Here is a 14,659-nt window from a genome sequence, read left to right as displayed (position 1 = left end):
TGCAATTCCGTTTTCGAAGTTGAAATTCCCTCCAAGTTTCCGTTTCTGAGACAGACCAATCACATTCACATGCAATGCATCTTCTCCTTTTCACATGGCCCCTGCTATAAGCGCGTTCCTCAAACACACCTGGTAGTCTGGTACTATTAGCATTAGTTGTCATGTTTCTAAACAGCATTATCAGGACAAGTGCTTGTGGGTTGTGGCCAATGCATGTATGTACTACAACCTCATAGTTAATGCTTTCCTAAGCATGCGACAATTGTTGCATAATTAAAGCCAACAGTAAGAATCTTCAAGTATAATGTCATCGGAATGTGAATGTTTCAGCACAATGTGGATGTGGATGCTCGAGCTCGAACAGAATTGCCTTAAATAAGACTACATATAGGTTTATTTAGATCGGTTCCTGACAAAAACAAAATCACATGATTGCATACAAGTTAGACAACATTTTTTAATTCAATATTATTTGAAGGCAAAGTTAAAAGCATAATTGAAAATCCAGCTAAATGTTCTCATTGTCTGTGTTATTTATTGTATGAGTATGCACATATATACACATTTGCGGCTACTCATCGATCAAGTTCGATCCAATGAACTCGATGTAACGTCCCGATTTCTCGAGGGTCACTTTAAAAACCTTTTTCGAAAATGCGAGTAAATTTTGGCCGAAATAAAAAAAATTCATAATAGTAAAGTAAATGGTACAAGTAAATACTGAATAACCTCGTTTTATTAATAGTGGAAAACTGGTTGAGTACATCATTTATTAAATCAAAAGGGAAATTAATACTTTCGGCCTTGCTCGAGCTCATCCACACATGATAGCTTCAAGTAGGCGTCAAGCCCTAAAAACAAACTCGACCTCACACCCCGATACAGATGCATCTCACACCCATCCCGACTCAGATGATCCCTCTAGTAAAGAACATCTTGTCCACAACCTCCAGAATCAGAGTCCTCAATCGGTTCTCCTGGCGTCCTAACAGCCTGTTGAATATCTCCTCCACACGAGCTTCCTCGACAACTGGTGCGGTGGCGGCTGGCTCCGGCTCAGGCGACATCGAAGAATAGAATGGAGAGTCTGACCCAGGTGCATACCCTAGCGATGACGGGGTATACTCGGGGGACTATGACGAATCCTCTGAAGGGTTTATCTCCATCGAAGACTCCGGAGGGGTCTCCTCGGCAGGTGGTGCAAACTGAGCAGGAGGGTAGGGCATCCGCAGCTCACTGTGGTATCCCTTCATCTTTTGGCATTGTCCGTCTTGGAAGTAGGTCGATTTAATAACCTATTATTAAATAAATAATATTTAAGTAGTTTTCTGTGAATCGTTTGTTTTATATCTGACAGTATGCCCTTGAAAAAGGGCAACTGTTTTATTAGAGGCATTATTAGGCCTTGATAATATCTAAACGATGATTTACTCATTATTACGGTTGGTTTGACTGTAATATTGCTAGGGTTATTTTCCGACGACTTTTAGGGTTAAAATCGACCCGACATCGATGATGAGTTGTCAATTCTCGATGACGTGGATGATTTGGTGGGCCACACCATGTGAGGTGGTGTTGGACGTAAATCCCTTCATATTCCATGGCAATATTCCTTTCTTGCCTTGGAAGGCACTCTCATTCCATATATAAGGGGGGTTATTTTGGTAAAATGCTTATTTCATTTTTGGGATTTTATTTAGTTTATTATCTTAAAAAAATTTGAAAATAAAATCTGACTATAGAGAGATGGTGGTCGGCCAAACCATGGGGAGAATGAGGGAAACACTTTTTCAATTGTTTCCTTTCTTGGCTAGGTTTTATGAGGCAAAGTGTTTTTGGAAGTTTTCTCCCTTGATTAGCCTTAATGTGGGACTTGGATTTAAACTTTCAAAATCTTTAAGGAGATTTTTATTTCAGATTTGAAACCTTGAGGATTTAGTTTGAAACATTTAAAAGTGATGGTTTTAATGACAGTTAAAAGGGGAATAAAACACAATTAAAAATGAAGTTTTGAGCAACTATTCAAAGAAGAAATATTTGTATTTTGAGCCCCTTGGGCATGGGTTGGCCGCGGAACACTCTTGGGTCTAGGGGTAAAATTTTCTCTTTATTTTTCACCATAAATGCTCTACCCCTAGCCTACTACTATAAATAGAGAGCTCAACCTCTTTAATTTTCACACCAAAGCTCTTTTCTCTCCCTCAAGCTTCACGTGAGCTTCCTTTCTTTATCTTTTGTTCTTCATTTTCATCTTTTTGTTCTTAGTTTGTTTAGTTTTAAGCCTTGAGGAAGGTCATTCTCATTATGCTTTGTGGTCGCAGTGTATGCTGATCTTCCAAATCCAGAAGAGAATGATTAATTTGATCAAGTAGCTAAGAAAAGTTTGTGAAAGTGGGGTTTTTGATTATGAATTTCAAGATGTTCATCATATGTTCTTATGTTTTTTAAATAAAATATTTTAGAAGGAAATTTTGATCTTGTGGAGAAAGTTTGGATTTTCAAGGTTTTTAAGAAGGTTTTTTCGAAAATATGGGGAAAGGAATATGCTATCGTTATCGATCGACTAATTAGTACCGTTACTCTCTCCGTATGACTAGAAAATTCGGAGTGTACGAGTTCCCGTAGAATCCAAAGCCTTAAGGAAATTCTCGCTATGAACTAACGTAAGAGTACTTCGTCCTCAGCCTAGAATATTGATTGTGGTTGTGATTGTTAGACATAACATGATACTAGGGTTATCATTGTTGCAAGTGCTAGAAATGTTATATGATTATTGATGCAATATATGTTAGATATTGTTATTATGAACATGCGTACATGACTACTTGAAGCTATCATGTGTGGATTAGCTCGAGCAAGGCCGAAAGCATTAGTTTCCATTTTGATTTAATAAATGATGTACTCAACCAGTTTTCCACTATTAATAAAATGAGTTTATTCAGTATTTACTTGTATTATTTACTTTACTGTTATGAAAAGTTTCTATTTTGGTCAAAATTTACTTGCATTTTCGAAAAAGATTACAGAAGTGACCATTGAGAAATGCGACTAAATTTTGGCCGAAATAAAAACTTTTCATAATAGTAAAGTAAATGGTACAAGTAAATATTGAATAACCTCATTTTATTAATAGTGGAAAACTGGTTGAGTACATCATTTATTAAATCAAAAGGGAAACTAATGCTTTAGGCCTTGCTCGAGCTCATCCACACATGATAGCTCCATGTAGGCGTCAAGCCCTAGAAACAAACTCGACCTCACACCCCAATACAGATGTAACACCCCGATTTCTCGAGGGTCACTTTAGTAACCTTTTCAAAAAACATGGGTAAATTTTAGCCTAAACAAAAACCTTTTAAATAACAGTAAGGTAAATGATACAAGTAAATACTGAATAAACCTCGTTTTATTAAAACGGCAAAGCTGCTTATTACATCATCATAAGCGACCCAAGAGTCTCTCAAGCATCTCTTCCATGCGTGCCTCCTCAATGGCTAGTGCGGCGGCGACAGGCTCTATCTTAGGTGATGTCGAAGTGTAGGCAAGAGAGGCTTGTGTATACCCTGGCGAAGCTGGGGTATACTCAGATACCTCTAACGGATGCTCCGAAGGGTCGGTCTCCATTGACGACTCTGGCGCAGGCTCCTCGGTAAGGGGGTGTAAAGCGAGCAGGAGGGTAGGGCATACGAAGCTCGCCCTTGTAGGTCGTCATCTTCTGGTGTGCTCCATGCTGAACGAAGGTCGACTGTAGTACGAGACCTTTATACACATATCGTCCATGAGAGTGGTCAATCTCCCATGCGGAGTCGTCGTCAGCATCAGGCAGATGTAGGTCCACTAGCCGACGATCCATCTAAGCGTTATGCGCCCCAAAATGCAAACAAGCAAGGGTCAACGTCTAGAAGACAATCACTCAAATCATGTATGGTGACTATCCTAACATTCACAGGTATAAACCTAGTCTACCATTCACATATAAAGGAACTTATCATGTCTTTATGTCATAGTTTGTCGATGCATGTGAGTATGCATGCAGACGCTTTGGATATCCATAGTCGGTCCCTCATGGAAAGGTTGGACGTTCGTTTGCATGCATACTCGCATGCATCGACTAACTATGACATAGAGACATGATATGTTCCCCTATATGCGAATGGTAGACTAGGGTTATACCTGTGTTTGTTCATCCTGGGTCATAAAATGATTACACGTATCCGTGCAACATAGGAACTCGGTACTAACATCCTTGAAATTATTTATTTTACCCTAAGAAAGAATATTTTATTGTCTTATTTAAAAAAAATTATGAAGAAAAAATAGTTATTTACAAATTTTGTCCGACAGGATTTTGAGGCTTGTGCCTACGTATTGTCTATGTGCAATGAGTCAAGGCCATATAGTTAAGAATATCCTTAGGTTGGTGTGTGTTTTTTAATTTTAAAAATTGTTTATATATAATATTAATATGTTTTAATTTTTTCATAAAAAGGATATTTTTAACTGGTAAATATTTTTTGATTATCTTACAAAAATATTTTAGTTTATTCTTTTATATATTTATTTTAATAATTATAATTATTAATTAAATATTACTTTAAATTAACCCACACATGCAGATAATCACAAATTGATTTTATGTTATTTATTGAGTTTTATGTTAGATATTTTAATCCTAAAATTGGGATTTGAAAAAAAAAACAAATGAAAGAGAAATTTTTATGTCTTATTTAATAAAATAAAATTATTAACTAAAACTAATTAATCTAATGGGAAATTGAACAAAAGATCCCAAATAAAGTATAAATTATTCTAACTAACTACCGTAAAGAAAAGCAAAGCCGTGAGCATAAAATTAGTAAATCACTAAATTAAATAACTTCAAATTATTTAATAGGATAGAAAAAATTCCTTGGCTAGCCCTCTGTCGCTTACTGCGCTGACAGTGGGGCGAGAGATTAGTTTCACGACTATCGGCTGTGAAGATACCTTGATCATGTCAAAAAAGGAAAAGTAAAGTGCCGAGGACTATTCTAGATATCCAACATTCCAATGTAGAAAAAAAAAAAAAAGATTGATATGGTGGGTGGTGGGCTTTTCTGAGAGTATGTGGTTATCAGATGATGTTATGTCAATTGTTACTCTATTATTTTCTCTTTTTCATTTTCCTACTTGTTTTGGGTTGAAGTACAAGACTTCATTTTAATATATTGCCTATCAAAAAAAGGTGCTACTGAGATCATATGAAAAACTAAGGAAACCCAACACAAGCAAGTTACGAAGCAACTAAGTGGATAACATACATTGACCAAACATTATGAAGGGCAAAAGCAAATAAAAACAAGTAAAACTGAAGCTAGGATGATTAAATGAGAGCACCTCAACGGTGAATCCCCACTTTTCTCAGTGAGGGTAACACTATTTAAAATCCCTCCTCAAATCTTCTATTAATCTTTGATTTAATTTTTTATTTGGTTGCAATTATTTGATTTTGAAGATATTTTCTCTTTTTACTTGATTTCTATGATACTTTCTATTTTTTTAGTAAGATTTGAAGGCAATTTTACCAAACTCATGCTTTGCTCTTTATTTCCTTCTCTTTCTTTTTTGGATTTTTAGATTTTAGATTCTTATTGTCCACGCTTTTGGACTTGGGCTTTCCCTTATGATTGGCTTCAGCTTCCCTTGACTCAACTTCTCCCATATATTCTTCTTTACTGATGATTTTCAGCGATCTTTCTTTGAATTCGGCTATCGTCTAGGATCTTTCTTTGAATTCGGCTATCGTCTAGGGTCATCGACCAGCCAAAGTGCAAATGGTGATCCCTTATTTAGGGATTCGGCTGTTATGTATAGCACGGTGTATGGAAGTAAGATTGGGATCACAAAGGCTATGATCTCAACAAGAAAGTGCGTAGGGATTATCAATCTCCTTGCTTGATCCGAGCTAGTGAGTGTGAGGTCCTTGGTAGATCTCTATTATGGACCCAACGATGGATGAATTAAATGGAATGATCACTCCAGCACGTAATGGATCTGGGAGCCAAGGATCGGAACCAAGTCAACTTGGTATCCACCAAAACAAATTGCAACAATCAAAAGCAGGCTTCAGTACTAAGAGAGATCACCATGCAAGATAAAAGCACTGTAGTTACAGTGTGAAATATATAATATACATTTGAAAAAAGAAAAAAACATTCTAGTGTACTTGTCCAGAAATTACATTGATTGTTAAGATTTAAGAAAGCCTTGTAAAGCTCAATAATTTAGGACGAATGAACAACAGAAAATGAAGACGTCTATTTGCATTGAATAAAAGGAAGTTATCCTGCCCACCTATTTAAAGGGAACAAGGCTAGAAATTGTAGAAGCATTCATTCTCTATGAACTCCATCGACTAAGGGCTTGGATTTCTTTCTTTCAATTTGCCTCCCTTTTCTTTTCATCTTTCTCTTGTTTGCTCCCCTCCCCATTCAGCTTTTACATGTACTTCAAGTTATGCCTGAAACTGCCTCAGGAAACTATGATGATGGCACATTGAAGTGAAAAAGCCATGATATGACAAATGCAAAAACCATACAAGCGAGCAGAAAATTCAGGAAGCGATGGCCATGCCAAAATCTATGAGTTTCTGCTGACGGAGCAGGTGCTGAGAGTGTAGCTGTAGCAGGAGCAATGTTATTGTCGCTCACTTGCTCTGTTGACTCCTCATTCGCTCCATAAACATTTCGGGCAACAGAATGACAAATTTCACAGGTCCTATTAAAATTTCAGCACACAGAAACAATTAGAAAAATACAAATTCCAAAACTAATATGGAAATCTATTAAGGAGAATTCCTATAATCATAGTTTTATATTTAGATGACCTGAAGAAAGTACGTAAAAAATCCCAGAACACTGGTTTTCTACATGCCTCCAGTTACTGTTCATGCCCCAACAATATACGGCAGTGCAATCATATATATAACCACACATTAAAGGCAATATTATCAACTTGACAAATCTGGGTGTTTCAAACAAACAAGAAAACTAAGAACTAAATGCATAGCCAATTCATGTCTGAATGATATAAATAAATAAGGAAACAAGTCATATCATTAACATGCAGGAACGTAAAACATCATATAATCATCGAGGTTTGATTCATTCACACGCGCCATTCTTTTCCATCTTATTTTCACCTACCTCTCTCTGCATTTCCTATAACATTATCTATCAGATCTCTCATTTCTCTCTTTTCTCTTCCTCTCTCAATCTAGGTGTGGGTGGAATTGGGGTGTAGATGAAGTATTATTGTATAATTATTTGCTCATACATCATAAAATTGTTGAAGGAGGGAGAAACTAGTCTCACACTCTAGCCATAAATGAATTTGATTCAAATTCAACAAAGTCAATCTCAAGCAACCATTAGGATAACATTTATGACAGAAAGGTTTAAATAATCAGAATAATTCGTCATGATTTTATATTTCTTTCAGCTATAGCAAGCCTAATCAGAATCTGAATATAAGAGTACAACTACCTTTTACAAATCCACGGCTGTCTTTCACAAACCAAGTAGCAGTTCTAAACCCCAACCCAAAGCAAAGGAAAAGAAGACATCATGAATTATTTGCCACCAATGAAGGAATCAACTACAAGTCTACAACACATATTAAAAGAAGATTCCAAATTGAAAAGATTCATATTCTGTTCCATTATTGGATTTAATTTAGCCATGAAACAATGCACTTGGATGAATTTGCGTCTGAATTCGACATAACCATAGATCCATCCTCAACAAATTGATATTTCAATTGACAATGAAGCATGAATGGTCACCAGTTAACAAAGCATGTCCTACCATGTATTCATAAGAGCATAGAAAACATATATAATTATATCTATTTAGAATTTAGGGATGGAATAGCTGACCTCACTTAGTGGGATTACACTTTTGTTGTTGTTGTTGTTAGAATTTAGGGATGGAAATTAAAATTAAGGTTTAGCACTGTGCTACTGTTTAAAGGTCTTATATGCAAGTACATGTTTGGAAACTCATTAGAAAACCACGATAAAGCCAAAATCATAATGGATAGAAGCAAAAGCTAAAAGAAGTTGCTTCTGTCCACCATGATTTTGGATTTACCGAGGTTTTTGAACTAGTTTCCAACATGCACTTGGCACTGCAGAACTTGTACATAAAGTAGGAAAATATTCTACCTCAAAGAACTGCAAGAAGGATCCTTGTATAGTCAAATCAATTGTTTTCGGTTCTCATCACAAGTCACCACAATTATGCAATCTAAAAGTTGTGATAAAAAATCTTAAATGAACACATTATCTGAGACCAGAAATTTGAAGATTAAAATATTGTACGTGGCGAATAAGCCAGCAACTAGCACCCACAGAGATATTTGAATACATTAATAGTAGTCAGAAGGGGTCAAATCTCCACTTTGAAAGGGATAAAAAGAATAAGAAAGATGAGTAATAATATGGAGATTCCTAAATATCAGAAAAGGGACAAAGCAACAGCCAACAAAGAATCCCACTGTGTTTAGACATGTCAGCGAATCAGTGGGACTCACTGATGCTTTACTCCTTTCATTTTCCATCTTCTTTAGATTATTTAATCTTCTCTAACTTTCCCCTTTATTGAAGAAATAATTGAGCCTGGCCTCCTTGCAATTTTGTTCACAAAAACCTTCTAAAATATGCTTCCAATTACTTTTTCCATCATCTCCTTCTCCTTTTCCTTCATCACTTCATGGAACAATCCATAACTCAAATTCCGAGTGAATGGTCAACTTAGTCCCCGAATGATCTCATCGCTGCCAAATTAGTTCCGCAAAGAAGGAAATATGTTTAAAAGACCCCGAGGGACCGAATTGACCATTCACTCCTCAAATTCCCAACCATGTACATACTTTAATTAATTTCCTCCTCTATAATCATTCACATCATATTTTCAAGTAAACAAAAAAAAATACCAGTAATTGTGAATCATCTACCTGGAAACACCTAGCCATAATAAATTGAGAAATTTTCTCAATGCAATGAACCAACAAAAGGGTGTCTAAAATTTTCTAAAACCTTTGAGATATAATTGCATAAAAATAAAATAAAATAAAAAGTCAGAATCAAAACAAGGGAAGATAAGGGTTTGAGACTGACCTATTTCCCTTAATCTTGAACCAGGCCTCAGCACAGTGCTTGTGAGCAGCAGCTAAATCATCCTTACAAGAACAACCCAATTCAATGGGAGGACCAGACTCATGACTCTCAGTCTCCAAACCCATGTGACAAATCCTACAATCCTTCTCCACTTTAGCCAAATGCACCTTAATTTCAGGAACCCCAGTTCTAATTTCCACCTCCACAGAACAATCAGTAACAGAAGAAGCCCTCCCAGAATCAACAACACCCCCACCACCTTCAGGATCAGAAACACAAGCGAAGCTGTAATCATCATACGAACCACCGTTGGTTGAATAGAAGCGAGAGTAGCAAGACCCATCATCAATATCAACATCAGAGAAGCACAGGCTCCCCTCACCACCACTCACATCGCTTCCAACAACCGAACGACGATGATGATGATTCCCTTGCTCTAAATCAACATGAGACATCTGCATAGTCGACATTTATGGACCCAGAAGAGAGAACAAAGAAAAAATTACACAACAACAAGAACAACAACAGCTAGCAAGGTAACAAACAACATTATTTTCTCAGAACAGGTTTTGGGTTTGGGTGGAAGAATATGAAGAAAAACACATTATTTAAAAGGGAAAAAAGTGAAAGAAAAAGCAGTTGCTGGGGTTAAAGAATTTAGAGAAACTGTGGATTAGGTGAGCATTCCCTTCAACCCCATTAATGAAAGGTGCCAAAAGATTCAAGGTTTGGAACAGGTAGAGGAAAGTTGAATGCGTTTATTACTGCAAAGGGATTAAGAATGAAAGATGTGATGAAATGGAGAATAGTGGAGTGGTGTGGTGTGGTGGAAGAAGGCAGGGAGGGACAGAGACAGGGACTGCGACACTGCCAACACCAACAGAAACGTGCAGTGAGAGCACAGAGAAACTCCCCCAGGAGATCAGGTTGCATTCATAAAGGAGTGTGTGCGAGTGCGACATCAAACAAATTAATAATATTAATAATTACAAGGTTTAATTTAATCTCTTGGTTGCATTGTGATTGTGCTATTTGGTCATCCAATGATTTTTTTTTTCTTTTTACAAGAGGAATGCTAAACATAAACGATACTACAATGTCATGTCTAATTACAAAGGAACTATGTCTATGACTATCGTTATGTTTGGCGTGTTTAGCTGATAAGTTCGCTGAAAGCTGAATAGCTAGCTGAAAGCTTATAAGCTAGCTGATAACTGAAAGCTGATAGCTGAAAGCTGAAAAACTACGTGATTGAAACAAAAGTGTTTGGTAAAACTAGCTGTTAAAGAAGCTGAAATTGTAAAATGACATAAAATGACACACTTTATAATTTTTTTTTATTTAACATTATTTTATTTTCACATTAATACCTATATGATATTAATATTAAAATTATTATCACTTTAAATATTTTTATTAACTCAAGTTATTTATCATCTTAAAAATAAAATATTAAATTTTACTTATTTTTATTAATATAATATTTATAATACTTGTGGTGCGCAGCGTTGTGGCGGGAATGGTGGCGGAAACTGCATACGTAAGTGTGAGGGGAAAATAAGTTTAGTGTTTTTATAAATATATAAGGGCAATGATGGAATTTTAATAAAATAATAAGGATAAAAATGAGAATAAATTTAATAAGCTATAAGCTTTAAGTTATAAGCTACCTGAGATAACTTATAGCTTAAAGCTTTAAGCTACTAAAATAAGCTCCTTCACCAAACACTTTTGAAGAGCTTTTAAGCTAGTCAAATAAGCTTTAAGCTAGTCAAATAAGTTATAAGCTAGCTGAAATGACATGCCAAACATAGCCTATGATGAATGATGGATGAAGCTTCCAAACACGATGCGACAAGCCTTTCCTAGAAGCAAGACGAGCTAAGCAATCTGCTGCATTATTTTTCTCACTTTGAATATGCGCCACCGAAACACTTCGATCCAAGGTTTAGAATAAGCAAATTTAATTTTATCTTAAGTTTTAATTTGTAAAAATTGGGTATTTTTTTGCTAGAAAGACATTATTCAAAGGGTAGCGGAAATGAAAATAAATGATGTGACATTTATTTAATGACTTAGATGTACATGTAATTTTTATCTATTTAATTAATCTTCGTGTCACTTGTTCGACTTGGACTATTTGGAAAGCTAGGTGTAGAGCTTTGTTTGCTGGTTCGAGCCAGTAGTTGTTTCAGGTGGTGCAGGAGGCTCGAGCCCTTTGGGTGCTGGTTGCCCAAGTTCTTCATCCTCAGCTACTCGACCGATGGAGCTTTGGGTGCGTTGGATTCCGCCACGCCCCGATTTTGTTGCTCTTAATACTGATGGTAGCTCTATTGGTAACCCTGGTCCTTCGGGGTTTGGGGGTGTTGTTCGTTCATCATAGAGGAATTGGATTTTTGGTTTCTCTAGGCATGGGTGTCTGTGACAATCTTCGTCCAGAGCTTTTGGTCATCCTACAGGGTTTGAGTTTGTGTTGGGAGCATGGGCATAGATGTGTGGAGCTTTTCACGGACTCAATGTTTGCGCTAGGCCTTATCACTTCGGATCATCTTTGTTTCATTAGTATGCTTGCATAATTAGTAGCGTTAAGAGTCTGCTTCGTCGGCGTTGGGTTGCCCACTGTCGTCACTTGCTTCACGAAGGAAACATCGTCGCTGATCATTTTACCAAGCTTGGTTCAACCAATGCGAGTGCTTTCAGTGTTTGGAGCTCTCCATTAGCTAAGGCTATACCCTTTTTGCAGGCAAAATGCGCTTGGTGTGACTTTCTTATGGTCGTAGTTCTTTCTGTCTTTTTTTCCTTTTTTTTTTCGTTGTTATCAAAAAAATTAATATTCGCTTCTTTTATAATATCTCCTCCTCCGCACAACTTCGTTCATCTTCCTCCAAACACACAAACTTCATAGCCAAAAGCTTAAAACCTTCTACCAACTTTTTTTTAAAGAGAACATTAGTAATCTATTAAGAGATGAAAAATTGTTTAGAACTCTATTCTCAACTCTCACCTTATCACTTTTTTCCTCTTGCCTTTTTTCACCATGGAGATGAAGAAAATAATAGACCCTCAACCTATACTTTGTAAGAACCTATGCCTTTAGCCAATACTCTAGCGAGCCACCACCATCAAGATTAAAACCACTTCCATATCTCTTCGGTCTAGACCCAACATAACCTCAACCTTCAAACCCAAATATGATCCTAGCCCAATTAGACTATACCACACCCGCAAAGCCACCACCACCATCAAAATCCACTTCCCGACGACTCCTTAGGATACCATCATGTCGTGGGCAAAGAACTCCTTGAAGGAATTGTGGACCTCTAAGAGGGAAGGGCGACGAGCATGACTTCCTTTGGGATGTAGCGGCATGAAAGCATTGGAAGGCCACTGAGATAGAGCTTGGTCTTTTGGTATGCGTAGATGAGAAATGTTGATTTTTTGTGATACGAACTTTTCCACATAAAGTTTCACTTTTTCTTTGTGATGCTGCTTTTTTATGGCAATTTGGGTTCTTTGAGAAAAAAATGTATATGCAATTGTTAATGTTGAGGTATCCCGTTATTTCACCCACTAGAGTTTATATTAAGATTATATGAATATATTATAGTAGGTAAATTATATATGCTATACTCTATTATTATTCGTTGAGTTCATTTTCATGTGCTCATTGGCAAGTTACGTGGCTAGAAGGAGAGTGTGAAATAACATTTCTCACAGGGCCGGTCCTGGGCCTGTGCAAGCAGGCCCACAGCCCAGGACCTCCAAAAAAAATTCACATTAAACTTTCCCCAAAAAACAATTTAGTTATAATAATTAATGTTCAAAACGTTATTAATGATTTTAGCTGGTCTAGTGGTTAGTAATTGTTTGTTACTTTTATGTACCGGGTTCAAATCCCACCTTTTGAGTTTTAACATGTTATTTGTTAATTAATTTTGTGCTGAAAGAATTCAAAAATTAAAGCAAAAGGTCGTGTTGCTTGGTTGCCAGTTGCCAAACCAACATAATGGTTTTGATGAAATTTCAAACGTTAAATATATAATGATATCTGACAGTTGTATCTCCAAGAGATATTTTTCTTTATTAGGAGTCCATTTTTATTATTTGTCTAGCGCCTCCAAAATGTCGGGGCCGGCCCTGATTTCTCATATGACGTCTGGAGTTGCTACTTTTGATTCATTATGTAGGTTTATTTGTTGTAGAAAGTCTCATACAACAAGATCGGGTAGTTAAAGAAGAGTTTGTTGTGACGAAGGGAAATAGTATGTCTCGCACTCCGTTGCATGCAACTTGAGATTTTGAGATGCATCTTGAAATTATCATTGTTTTCCACAAATGGTTTGCTTATATGCCTTTTCATTGTGCTGCTTCTTCGTATTTGTGGTGTTTGGCACTTGATGTTTGAGTTTTGAGTGCGTCCGATGAGGAGAGTTTTGGGGAGAGAAGGGAGAAGACTTGGATGCGGTGGTTAACTATGGTTGCGAGATGAGTGAGTCACGATAGCTCGTTAGAAAAGTGGAGAGAAGTGTTGGGTGGGAGGAGGAAGAGAAGAGAGAGAAAAGGAAATGATGACCAAATCTCTTAATTTTTTTTTGGAGGACCCAAAAGTAACAAGGATTAGCACTAGAGCGGTTAATATGGGTTTCAACCCGCGAGGGTTGGCTAAATGAGCCCGGTTGGGTTAGTTAAATTTCAGCTTAAAAAAAACTTGGGTTAGTGCAACCCAGCTCGTTTAACCCGCGGAGAGCCAACTCGTCGGGTCAGAGTTATTTTTCATTAAAAAAATTATTTTATTTCTCTTTAATTCCAGGTTAGTTTTATGGATTAATTTTAAATAGAAAAATGAAAATTTTAATTTCTTTTAATTTGAGTCAATTTTTTATGTTTTATTTATTGTTATTATATTATTTATCTCATTTTAAATGTGACAGTAAAATAATTGTGTTCTTAAATCCTGTAAACTAAATTCTTTTTCTATATTTCAAATGTGAGATAAAAATAATTGCGTTGATAAACCTTTTTTTTATGAGTTGATATCAATTTCTATAAGTATTTTTTTGAAATTATTTTTTATAACATTTTAAACAATTTCTAATCCAATTTCACAATTTTTTATATTTATTTCACTCAACCCGCGAGTCAGCCCGTTAATCCGCGAGCTCGTAGCGAGCCGGGTTGGGTTCATATTTCTCTGGCTCGTTAAAACCTCAGATTGACACAACCCAACCCGTTTTCAACCCAACCCATACGGGCTGACTCATATGGGCCGGGCTGGCCCGTATAGACACCCGAGTGAGTGATTGAGAAAAAAAAAATGCAATATATGAAACATCATGTGATAAATTTTTATTTGAAATAAAAAATTTTGGGGGACAATAAGTTAAAAGATACATAAACATACAAGTAAATAATGCATATATTCATTTAAAAAAAATGCATATATTTAAAAAACCCATTTTTGACTGTATCTCTATCATCTTATCATATTGATTATTGACTCTA

At 36.3% G+C, this 14,659-nt stretch overlaps 1 protein-coding gene across 1 annotated transcript; it reads right to left on the bottom strand.

Moving 5' to 3' along the window:
* Positions 1–6,127: 6,127 nt before the first annotated feature.
* On the bottom strand, positions 6,128–10,107 carry LOC130729221 (uncharacterized). The gene is made up of 2 exons (XM_057580887.1): positions 9,158–10,107; positions 6,128–6,756 (listed from the first exon to the last, which is right to left on the bottom strand). The coding sequence occupies exons 1-2, from the start codon at positions 9,625–9,627 to the stop codon at positions 6,519–6,521; spliced, it is 708 nt and encodes a 235-aa protein (XP_057436870.1). The 5' UTR covers positions 9,628–10,107; the 3' UTR covers positions 6,128–6,518.
* Positions 10,108–14,659: the final 4,552 nt, after the last annotated feature.

Source organism: Lotus japonicus, chromosome 1 (genome assembly GCF_012489685.1).
Source record: "Lotus japonicus ecotype B-129 chromosome 1, LjGifu_v1.2".
NCBI lineage: Eukaryota > Viridiplantae > Streptophyta > Magnoliopsida > Fabales > Fabaceae > Lotus > Lotus japonicus.
Note: the sequence above shows the minus strand (reverse complement) of the source record. Positions and strands in the feature narration are given on the sequence as shown.